The 12,666-nt window shown below is 41.2% G+C and overlaps 1 protein-coding gene across 5 annotated transcripts in view; it reads right to left on the bottom strand.

The window, feature by feature from the left end:
• Positions 1-364: 364 nt before the first annotated feature.
• Positions 365-12,666, bottom strand: part of ARHGEF12 (Rho guanine nucleotide exchange factor 12) — a 170,830-nt gene continuing 158,528 nt past the window's right edge. For all 5 annotated transcript variants that reach the window (XM_020891397.2, XM_070473473.1, XM_020891396.2 and 2 more), the window contains 8 exons: positions 12,096-12,183; positions 11,394-11,480; positions 11,189-11,268; positions 10,660-10,893; positions 7,993-8,490; positions 6,499-6,815; positions 5,303-5,372; positions 365-4,407 (listed from right to left, as the gene is read on the bottom strand). In XM_020891397.2, the coding sequence (XP_020747056.2) occupies positions 4,397-4,407; positions 5,303-5,372; positions 6,499-6,815; positions 7,993-8,490; positions 10,660-10,893; positions 11,189-11,268; positions 11,394-11,480; positions 12,096-12,183 (1,385 nt within the window). In that variant the 3' untranslated portion in view covers positions 365-4,396. The remainder of the gene's footprint in view (positions 4,408-5,302; positions 5,373-6,498; positions 6,816-7,992; positions 8,491-10,659; positions 10,894-11,188; positions 11,269-11,393; positions 11,481-12,095; positions 12,184-12,666) is intronic.

Below are 12,666 nucleotides of genomic sequence, written 5' to 3' on the forward strand. Positions count from 1 at the left end.
TATATATATTTTACCATCATTAAAAAATAATAATGTAACAGGCCCCAAATCATTGTACATTTCAAAATAGTAAATTGTAAGTAAGTGAATTATATCCCAATAAAACTGTTTAAAAAAAACAAAAAACAAACAAACAATGCTGTCCCAGATTCTGGGACAATTCCAGCTGTGAGTGTCCCATGGAAGTTTACATATTATGGAGATCAAATGGCTGGTCTCATTAGTAAAGATGCTCTGACCAGCAGGAAGATGTTTGAGTCACCGCCAGTGAGATTAATTATGGCCTCCTTGGTGCCAAAACTTCTCTAAGATAACTTGAATAAGACAAATCAACAGGAATGTAAATAAAAAGTCACATACTTGGTTCCTTTAAGCATATTTAATATTTGAATTCTCATTTTTCTATTTTCCCAGACCCCAGAAAACAGAGTTTTTAGATGACCAATATTTTGTTCCAGAAACATACAGCCTTATCAGCTAATTCATAAAAGAGCTATTTTACAAAGGTACATCTGGATAATTAGAACAATAAAGTCTTTTAGGCATTTCAAAATGTGATCAGTAAAAATACATGATTATTAATAAAGTTTTTTTAAGATAGTTCCAGATTTCTTTAAAAGTAATTTCTGTTAAAGAGTACATGATTGTATGGTGAACAAGGAAAATAAGATGTTCTAGTAGGAAGAGGCTGATTAAGAGTAACCCACAGTGTGCACAAATTACAGTTACGTTTGCAGTACATCTGCTTAGCCATTGGCACCTGGAAACGGCCGACAGGGCTTCCTTCTAGGAGGTACACTTTTTTTCCTACCAGTTTATTTTCAAAACCATCAGTACCAGTGGAGAACAAGGCAAAGGGACTCTTTTCTTGAGGGAAGAATAATTATGCAGATCACTTTGAAAAGTGGTGGAGGAGTCAGAGGAAAAAAAAACATGATTTACAAAACAGGAACTGTAATGCTAGGGAATAAAAAGTTAGCCAGCAGAAAGATGACTGGAAGGTCCTGCTAATTTTCTATCTTAAGGTCCTCTGTACACAGTTTTGAACCTTGCCCCCTGTGACATATAGGGAAGGAAAGACTGACCAAAGCTCTTGTAGCTCAAAATAATATCATATACCACCTTCAAAGAAGATAGCTTTCAGTTTGAAAACAGAAGCTCCACATAATACACTGAATTTAATGATATAAAAAAGAAAAAGTATGTGAGTAAAAGACAACTCACAGGAGGCCTAATTATTTTCTTTAGCTTCAAAAATAAGGAGACAGCGGACTTTTCTCTTCTACTATCACACTAGCTCCCCACCCTTCTCCAAGGACAAATTAACAAAAAAAATTTTTGAGAGGGACTCATCATTTCTAACAGTCGATCAAAGTTGTTTCAGGGAAAAGAAAGCAAAAAAGCACCTTTTTTTGTAGCATATTATAATAAATAGTTACAGTTCAGGTCCTGGCAGTCCAAGTTATTCATAGCTGGTTTTAAAGTACACGAAATACATGGCTTCTAGGGCAGTGATCATGATTTTAAATTATAGCACTTTGGGGTTTATTGATTTGCCTTGCTGAACTCTATTCTCTGAAAAGGAAAGAGACACCTCAAATGTAGTCTGCCACTTAATAGCAAGGGAGCTGTTAGGGCCACTGGAAAGAGCACAGGGTCACGGCAGGTCACCACAATAGCTAAAACCAGCTCTCCTGCTCTGGGAAGGTAGCTCTGTCCACCGCCCTTGGATCTTTCTATATGCAAGTTGATTTCAACTTCTAGTCACCAACTTCAAGAAAACGGCTTTGACGGTCATCAGTCTCACCCCAAAACAGAGATTACCTAATTCCATTGTCCTGAAAGGCAGGTATAGTATCAAAATAGGATGGATGTGATTATAATGGACAAAAGGGAGGTGGGGAAAAAAAAGACAGCATGGATGAGGAGGAGGAAGAAGACATGAGGCTGGTGAGATAAAAAAGAAAACTCAAAAAATCATGGAATCTTTTCAGAATTAGATTTCATTTGGGGGCTTCATTTGAAGATCTAGATATGAATTTATTTGGAGGTATTAGAGCAACATCCAAAATATTTTTCCAGTTAGCCCTGTTTTTGTTCCAAGGAGAGGTTAAACTTCAGGGAAAAGAAAAGCAAATAGTTGCTAAGGACAAGGGGTTGGCTAAACCAGAAGAGAAAATAAAACTTTGCTAACAGACAAATCTTCTTAAATAAATGAGTGCTAGGGAATTATCCAATGACCCTGTACTATCTGAAGTTAAGATGAAAGTTCTACTTGTATTTACTTTTCTTCTGATGATATTAGTGTCAAGTAACTACAGGTAACCCTTTTAGTTGGGAGTGACTACATTATTTCCAGCAGCACAATGTAACCATTTGGTTTCTACTTGTTTCTCTTATGAGATACAGAAAGTTCAAGTCCCAAGCTTTACTTATATATTAGCTTCTGCTTCTAAAATTTTTAATCCCATTTTGATTTAATCTATACTTGGGCTATAAATCAAAATAAAATTCTAATTTATAGATGAGGTCCAACAATCCAAGTTGGTCTATTTAAAAACACAGATCACATTTGGAAAGACAGAAACAAGAATCTGGACATACATGAGCTTTGCTAAGTTGTAGTGGTGTTTATAAACGCAGCTGGGAATCCTTACCACTTGTGATGGGGGAAAATTTATATATATATTATATATATATATATATTTGGGCAGATGGTGGGGGGATGGCAGGGGAGAGTAAAATTACATCCTAACTACCCACAGAGTTCAGAGGGTACTACTGAAAGACATGAGCAGTGGATCAACTCTTTGTGTATTAACAGAATTTTAATATTTGACAAAGGATTTAGTTTTTGATTGGCAAAAATACTTCAAAACATATTAATATATACCTGATGCACAAAGAAAACCACAGAAAGCCAACAGGACTGAAGGGAGTTCTCAAGTTACAGTTCTGAAACATTTATCCTCTGGAGGGTGCTGCCAGGGCTACTATTCATTCTAGAGCAGGCAGTTCCCAACGCCTTGCCTGCAGTATCCAGTGTATGTTCTGGTCTGCAATTTTTAAGGTCAGTCACGCACCAGTGTGGAAAAAGCTCCAGCAGTGAAGTCAGAGGATGTGCTTCTGGAGCTGGCTGGAGCAGCTCTGCCTTCTCCACCGCATCCTTCTCCACTCCACCCTCAGCTCTCTTTTCAAACTCCAAGAGCCCTTTGGCACCATCAGTGCAAAAATCAGAGTCAAACCTCCAGGTACTAAAATTTTACTGGCCTTATAATCAGCAGTACCCGTGGCTCATGAAAGCCATTGTTCAACTCAGTAGTGATTCAGTTACATAACCTTCCCACACTCTCACCCGCTCCGTCCCACCCTTCCTCAGCAGCCCCCACCCCTGCCACCACCTGAAGCATCTCTGTTTGTTTTCGATTCCTGCTCAGTTGGCAGGGATTATTTTACACAAGTGCCAAGGTCTTAATGTATAATTATAAAAATGAAACAATACCAAGGATAACAAATTTATAGCCAAGAAAATAAAATTTGCTTTCCTCTCCCTCCCAAATCCCAACCCTCAACAGAAAAGGAGACAATAGAAGAAAACACACCCATTTTCAAGTGCCTGCTCTTTAGTACATTGAGGATTCCTGTTCATTGGGAGTGGATCCCAGCCTCAGAGAAGAGGCGCTGGCCTCGGGTGGGAGGAAGCCCCCAGCTGGGAGCACAAAGCTCAAGTCCTGTGCTCGGAGGAGGCGCGGCAGAGGACTTTTGAGTACGCTTTTGAGGGGAGCCTCAGACGAGCAGCTTACAGGACAGCAGAGGGCACAGGACATCATTCGGTGGAGACCTCATGCTCCTCCCTCCTCTGCCCACGCCCTCCCCCCTTCACCCCTCCAGCCACCTCCTGATACCCCATCCTGAACTCTTTGCTTCAGGAGCAGTCGATCCTTGGGTGTACTAAATACAAAGGGCTAAAACTCTCACTACTCAATTAAAACAAAACATGGCAAAATAAAAATTAAAATGTGCTTTCAAATACGGAATGAAGTCAAATAAATACATCTGATTTTCTCTTTTTCTTAAGTCTAAGCAAAATTTCATATTCTACACCCAAAGCTCTATACATTTGGTTTTTGTTCTGAATCAAAATGGATTTCTGAGAGTGAGGAGAGCAGGGTGAGCGCAGGATGTCCCCCCCGCGGACAGGCTTGTGCAGCTGCCAGGCTGTGAAGACCCAGTCCTGCTCTGGGCCCCGGGGGCATGGCTCCCCCAGGCCGTTTGCAGGCAGGTCCTCTGTCACACATCACACACTCTCTCGGTGTCCACACTGGAGCCAGGACATGGTGAGACAAGGCTGGTGCTCAAATCCAACAACCTGCAGTCGCCTCCAGGACACGTGGCTCTAACTTTTATCTGGGAAGAACAAAGAGGTGTAGAGGTCAAATTAAGGAGAAAGAATGAGTTCAAATTAAAACACAGAGGGCCTCTCCTGGTGGCTCAGTGGTAAAGAATTCGCCTGCCAATGCAGGAGACTCGGGTTCAATCCCTGACCGGGGAAGATCCCACAAGCCGAGGAGCAACCAAGCCTGTGCATCACAGCTACTGAGCCTGTGCTCTAGGCCCGCGAGCAGCATCTACGGAGCCCACGCACCCTAGCGGCCATGCTCTGCAACGAGAGAAGGCACCACAATGAGAAGCCCGCGCAGGGCAACTAGAGAGTAGCCTCTGCTTGCTGCAACTGCAGAAAAGCCCTCACAGCAATGAAGACCCAGCGCAGCCAAAAATGCATAGGTAAATTTAAAAAAATAAAAAATAATAAAATTAACACAGAGAATACATCTGAAACCTGTGCACCTTGTTAACATCTTTGTTTCTGGATCAGAACAGCCTCATTCAGAAGAATGAAGGCAAATGAGTACAGACTGTGGCACTGGACACGGAACCACCTGTGGTCCCTGGGAGGCAGGAAAGCACAGCAGGACCCGGGGGGCGCCTGCCTCCACTGCACGGAGCCTCGGTTTACCTGGCCCACACAGCTCTGCCTTTTGCTTTTGCAAATGGGAAGAAAGACAGAACGCGGGTGGCGTGGGGACTGGCAACTGCAGCTCCTCTTTGAGAGGAAGAGCCGAGTCAGCAGATGGTGGCCTCTGCCTGATGCATATGTTCAGAAACAAGGATCTTTTTTTTAAGACAAGAGATGAAACAGAATCTCACAAGGTTTTCGCTTTAAAGAAAAATAAATCATTTCATTCAATGTACTGTTCAGGCAGGATGATTCTTGAGTCAGAAACCCACAGAGTTCACATACCTGAGTGCTTGTCTGTGAGGGCTGATCCAGCCAGCCTTTGGCAAAGAATGGTGTAACTTTCCTCCACCTTCTGTAAAATAAAACCCACAGGTTTTTCATTCAAACATCATAAAAAAAAAACCTTGTTTTGAAAATAGGAAAGAAGGCATTTATATATTACAGGTATAAGTTGTCAAATTTAACATTAACATCATTAAAATTTTTTTTAATAGGAAAAAAAAAAGTAAATTTCATTTCCTTTTACCTGTTTCTCCCTTGAGTGAATAACTTAAAATGTTCCCATGCAGAAGAAAGTAGAGGAGAGGGCAACCACTAGAGGTGATTATTCCCTCCTGTCCTGGAGTCACCCTGAAAATGATCCCATATGTGGCATGAACTAAGTTAGAGCTAATGTGCCCTCCATGACCTCTCAGAATCTTACCAGTCACAGGACATCCCTACATGTAATCCTACAAAGAAAGGAAAACCTCTCACATGAAGGTGAAAGAAAAACTAAGGGAGACCAATCTTTAGCTAGGAGACTTTAAGAATACTTTGAACTCTGACCCCAAAACCTCTACTAAGTAATGTCATGACAAAACATCTGGGCTCTGGTACCTGAGCCTACGGATGGCAAACCTGAGTCCTGTTGTCAGAAATGACCACACAGGTCAGTTCTGCAGTGATTGCTCACACAGTGACATCTTCAATTGCCCATTTACAGAACTCCTACTCATAGGCAGGTCTTTAGATTACCACTGGAGCCACTGGAGACAACTTCTCTCTGTCACAGCATCTGGGAAACTATCAACATCACCCTACAACTCACAGATAATTAATAGGTGATGGCAAGTTAAGGCATTTCCCGGCCTAGATTCCTAATTACACAAACCCCACCTATCTCAGCTTATTGCTCACATTTTCTCATGGAGGTGAGCCAATCATCCCAAATGTATTTAGGTCCTTGAACTTTGAAAGCCACACACACACACACAGTTTATAGAGTACAACTTTTTCTGTTCTTGTGATGTGTAACCAGATAAAACAATGCTGACCTTAGTTTTCCATCCAGGTCTACTCACAGACAATGGTCAGAGAAAACATACAAATCTAGACCCTCAGCGAGGTTACTGACATCAGCATGTTGATCATTCTACACTTTCTCTCTGTTAAATGTGTTTCTTATATCCGACTCCTAAGGATGAAGTCCAAGGTACCTTTAAGTGTTCAAGGTCAGCCTCTATTTTATGAATGTACTCCATGATCTGGCTGTGTGAATCGGCACAAGCAGAGGGACTCTGGATCTCAAAACGGGAATCCTCCATAGCTCCCCAGCGCTGCTGGACCAGGAATTCTGGGGTAAACGGTGAAACAGCCCCGTCAGAATGAGCATTCTGGGGAGAAGGCTGCTGCTGGTGTCCAGAGTCCAGAGAGGGGATGCCTGCTCCAGGCTGAAGAGGGAACGAGGAAGCAACCTCGTCGTCTGTGGAGCTCTCCTGCACTGGGTCATAGCCATCAAGGATCAGATAGGTTCCTACGGACAGAGACAGGAAAGGATGAAGACGTTAGTACTACCTCCAACACACTGAAAAACAGATGTGGGGTGATGTGCTGACACCTTTAAAAAGCTATTGAAAAGTGAAAGTTAAAGTCGCTCAGTCGTGTCTGACTCACTGCAACCCCATGAACTATACAGTCCATAGAATTCTCCAGGTTAGAATACTGGAGTGGGTAGCCTTTTCCTTCTTCAGGGAGTCTTCCAAACCCAGGGATCAAACCTAGGTGGCCCGAATTGCAGGCAAATTCTTTACCAGCTGAGCCACCAGGGAAGCCCAAGAATACTGGAGTGGGCAGCCTACCCCTCCGCTAGCGGATCTTTCCGACCCAGGAATCAAACTGGGGCCTCCTGCATTGCCAGAGGATTCTTTAACGTCTGAAATAGCTTAAAAGCTGTTAAAGAGAAGGAAAGGCCATTAAGTCCCAAACTTCCAAGTTACGTTTCCAGGACATCAGAATTTTCTTACTTCAGGTTAAAGCTAAACTTAGCAAACATTCCTAGTAATTCCGGGATAACCTCATGTTTTCTAGCATTCCACAAGTTAAAAGGTGAAAACTACCTAGTCCCTGTATGATCTTACGAACACTTTCCCTCAAATACCCACCTGGCCTCATTTCCCACCATTTTCTCCCACAGCCTGTGCTCTTTAACCACAGAATGCCTGCTCTGGCCTCGCAGACTGTGTGCTCACCTCCTTTGCTGGAACACTCTACCTCTGGACACCCACACAGAGTCTTCCTTCCCTTCCCCTGGGTCTCTGTTCAAGTGCTACCTCATGAGAGGCCTTCTTCCCTGACCACCCTATCCATCCTCATTACTGTCTGTGCCCCTCAGTCTGACTTATTTTTCTGTATCATCCTTACTATTTGACATCTATTTATTTGGTAACTTATTTACTGTTACTCTTTCCTCAAGTGGTGGTGAAGCTTCATAAGAAGAGTGGATTTTTCTGTGTTTTATTCACTGTTACATCTCCCAGGGCCTAGGGTAGGGTCCAGCATAGAGTAGAGACAGTATTTACTGCATGAAAGAACAGACACTATACACAGACACACACATGAGATAATGCTTGGATATCCAAGCAACATCAATTTCAGCACATAGGACAAATAACGACGATCGAAATCAAAGTTTAAATGTGAAAGGAACTTGCCTGAGATGCGCAAATTAACATCCTTCTCTTCCTTTTTAACTGCTCCATCACCTTCTGATGGATTATCATCACTATGTGCTTCACGGGCATCAAAAAAGTGCTCTCCACTCTCATCAAGACCCCCTTCTGGCTCTGAGGGAGGCATCTCTGGGGTCATAATCATGTGGTCCATTACTAAAATGTCACTTGCCTGGCTCTCTTGGAATGCCAGTGCTGAATCCCGTGCCACTGAATTCAGTGCCACTGAATCCCGTGGAGCAGAAGATTCAGTTGAAGTCCGTGGACTGTAACAAGTTGAAATGTCACCAGTTCCAGTTCTAAAGGGCATCTGTGCTTCAACAGGATGACAGGCCTTAATATTTTCAGGGTTCTGGGTTCCACTGTCTGCCTGCACCCCCAGAGAGGCTGTCCTGCATCTTGGAAAATGTGGCCAGTCTTCCTGAGTGCTCTTCTCAGTCAAGCCCAGCTGGTGTACCAGCAGCTGCTTCAACAAACCCACTAGAAGATTTAGGAAGTGGGGAGAACACATGCATTCACATAACCTCAGACAGACAGAATTAAATTAGAGGAATTATAATTTCTCTCTTAAAGCCAGTACTTTTTTACTAGCATACAATTAAAAACATTAACTTCATACAATCATCTTTTGTTTGGTTTGAAAAGTGAAATAAAACACCATCTAGAGAAAATTTAACATTAAACTAGACAAAAAAAAAAAACAAACACAAAAACCTGAAGAATTCTCAATGGAGATTTTCCTATTATTCTCCTATTTAAATAACCAATACCATGCCTGCCTCCACGTTTTCTTCCATATAACTGGAATAATGCCCCCTAGGTACTTCTTAAAAGGATGTAGAAAAGCTGTATCAATCTAAACAAAAGAATCTGAAAGTTCTGCTTTTTCCAGAAGCAGACACTATCTACATAGACATTACTTTTTCTAATTTTATTAGAGACACAGAACATTTACTTTATCATCTATAAAAACCCAAAGAATCTCCTTAAATGGTGACGAAGAAAACAAAGTTGGCCTGTAAATTTAATTCCAATGTTTGGTACCATGCATAATTTCAAAGGATAAGGAAATATTTATTAGTTTTTAAAAATGACCTCACTAGTAACACAGCTTCCTTAGGTTGCTGAAAACAGAACCAATTTAATTTTAAATGGGCCAGTGCATGCTCTGAGGCCACTCAATGAGAGGGTCAGTGGAACAATGTTAGTGAAATCATCAGAAATCATTACCACTGTTAACTCAATGAGTCTAGAATAAAGTAGGTCTTAAATGACTTGACCAATTCCCTACTTTCAACTGCCTTAATTTCTGTCTTCCCTTTAAATAAAGTCTCCACATGGGTTTGGGTCTTTGACCCTCTGTCTCTCTGCAGTCACTCCCTGAGAGATGCTATGAATTCATATGGCTTTGACACTCAGAGCCACCTCTCCCTAACCTCCTCCAAAGTTTCAGTCTTAAAATTCCAACCTCCTGCTCATCCATCCTCTTAAATGGCTTGCCATTCATTACCTACATCTCACATGTTTAAAATTGAGCCCACAATCTATCGCAAAGGAAAGAAACAGAAAAGAAAGTGTATCAGTGGGCAATGGCAGTCCTTCTAATTTTTATTTCTGATAAGATAACTGAAATTATCTTTAAATATTCCCTTTCCTTTGTCCTCACATCCAAAGAAGTCAATTGTTTTAAGTATTTGTTGGTTCCTCACTTCATTTTTATTTCTCTAACACCATTCTAGTCCAAACCCATTTGGCCTCAAGCCCAGACCTCGCCAATCCTCTTTCCATTCAAATCCTTTCGCAGCTCTCAGCTAGAGTATTATTTTTCATTACTAATACATACACTCCAGCTTAAAAACTTCAAATGGTTCTTTCTCTGCAGCCAGCCTTTTCCCTTCCTCCAGTACACCTGAGACAGGTGATGCATTCCTGTCTGTAGCAGCGGTTCTCAACCAGGCTGGAAAGGTGGTGGTGGGGGGAGGGGGGTAGCTAACAGAGTGGCAAGGATCACCCAGTCGTGCACCTGTGTGTGTGTGTGTGAAGAATGGGCTGTGGTGAAGAATACTACAGTATCCACAAGAAAAACAGAGGATTATATGTAGTTTGAAATAGTCCTCAAAACTCTGTGGGGTGCCTCCCTTCAACCTAGTCTTCAGGGTCCACAGCAGCTGGGCTCCACAAAGTGTCCTCCAGCTTTCTAACCTCATCGCACAACTCCTTTAGCTTACGTGGTCTCCCACACAGGCCAGCTGCCCTGCTCACTGCTCTCTGAACACCCTCAGAGGTTTAGCCTTTTTGTTTTTGGTCCTACCATTCTTCTTATCTGAATGACTTCTACTTATCCTCCTATTAATAAATACCTATTTTGAGCCTTACCCATCTTCAAGGCAGTAGTCACAGCTCTCTTGTTTTCTAATGCCCCCCTTTCTCTGGTCACTCAACCCAGATCAATTTTGACACACCTATAAAGCTTATCTACTTAAGAAGATAGGGAAAGTTTTCTGTCATCTTCCAAACTAGACTGTAAAATTCTTGAAGGGAAAATTCATAGTTTATACTTTCCTGACTCTCCCTAAATGGTTGCAGAGTACATTATATAACTCTGGTGCTTAGTAAGTATATCTGTGTTAATGTACGAATAGAACTTACAATTCCTTAGTGCATCCAGCGCCCACCGTTCTTCTGAGACAGGCAAGTGTGGATCTGGGATTGTGATTTGATAATTCACTCCGACTTCCTTCAGTGTCCCGTCTGCATGCTGCTCCTTTGCAAACTGTCTCTCAGCCACAAAGAGGTCATCTACCTCCGACTTCCCAGAGGTACCCAGCGAATGAGACTGAGGTTTTGATGACATTAAAGGAGACTCTAATCCCAAATCTCTGTCTGTTCAATGGAACAGAGAAAGCAGAATATATCTTAACAAAACTTTTAATGTGAAGCACCCAGAAAAATATTTGGAAAAAAATAACCACATAAGCTACAGAGATTGTCCACGAAGTAAAATGCATGCACTTAGTGTGGCATTATGATGGCACACAGAAGGCACATGAGCAAAGTCTGTTAAAGTGAAAAGCGATGCCAGAACCTGCATAAACCAAAACAGTTAAGAGTCTCTTCACATTTTATTAACTAACATGTAGACTACTTTCTTCCAGGTTAACTTTGCAAAACAGTTTACCTGGACTCTGCAGACCAGTGACTGAAATGTCATGATGTTCCACTTTTAATTTTGGAGGTTCTTCTTCATCATTGTCTCCTCTACAGAAGAGAAAAATAAATAAATAACCTTTTAGCTTCACAAGGTGCCTAAAGATCATTGCAACAAAATGTTAAGAATCATCCATCCTTTTTCTGATGGCACTTAGAAGCAGAGGCAGACTCACTCGCACGGTGGTGGCTGTGGCAGTGGGATCGGCTTTGTGGACTGCTCCTTCACGGATGCGGCCATCCGACATATTAGGTCCTGCCAGCTGCACATTTGAAAAGAGCACAAAATATGGAAGGGAAAGGAAAATGAAACACACTTTAAATATACTCAGACAGTAGAAATAAAAACAACGAACTATACCAGAAACCAAACCAAACCAACCTATTTCTGCCAGAGGGTGTCTCTATTTTGGAGACATACTACTAAGTACAGATTATAAAAACTCTACACCTTAAAGAAAAACCTAACAATATTATGGATATATCACCCATTAAAAAAACTTCACTTGACACTTGTAGAATTTTTTCCTTAAGAAAGATACTTTTCCAAGTAAGAGACAAGAATACTGGAGTGGGCTGCCATGCCCCTCTCCAGGGGATCTTCCTGACTCAGGGATCAAACTTTTATCTCTTATAACTCCTGCATTGGCAAGTGGGTTTTTTACCACTAGTGCCACCTGGGAAGCCCAAGTAAGAGCAGCTATCTAAAAAAGAACAAGTACTTAAAAGAACACCTCTCAAAGAATACAGAGGAAGTATCTGTTTCCACACAGTTTTTCGCTTTCAAAATCCTATTACAAAAGCAAGGTTAAGACTGTGGAATATTATATTCAGAATAATAAGACACAATAGAGCAGGCAGCTATGTCCAGTACATACACAGTCTTTTCAGAAACTGTCTGTGCCACCAGTTCATAAATTTGCGCTCCATTATCAGACATGGAGATGACGAATAGAGCTTTGTTATCTGAAAAAAACAAGACAAATTTACTCTATTGATATGACCCACAGAGGTTGTGAAAGATGTGTATCTTAATCTGAGTAAAGGTTAACACGTGTTCACTCTGTAGACACTCATTCACTTGGTAAAAACTCATCAAATACAACTTAAGAATTTATACATATATATTATGCTTTAATAAAACAAAGATTATAAAAGCAACACTAATTCCACAGTAATTTATTAAAAACAAAAAAGTGTCTATTATCTAAATTATTGAACTAAATATTCTTTTTGCATTTATTCCACATTGCCCTTTTCCTAATGGCTAGTTGGTAATATTCAGTAGGTGTTGATGAAAAGAGGTCATAAATGTATCTTACCACCATGGACTTAACAATTTTAAAAAGGGATCTTCATTATTAGTACTGTTAATGTGTAACTTTCTAACTTAAACTGATTTTTAAAAAACCTAAACCACACCCACTTCTCCTGTTCTTGCTTTTTTCC

The sequence above is a fragment of the Odocoileus virginianus genome, chromosome 10 (assembly GCF_023699985.2).
Source record: "Odocoileus virginianus isolate 20LAN1187 ecotype Illinois chromosome 10, Ovbor_1.2, whole genome shotgun sequence".
Classification (NCBI taxonomy): domain Eukaryota; kingdom Metazoa; phylum Chordata; class Mammalia; order Artiodactyla; family Cervidae; genus Odocoileus; species Odocoileus virginianus.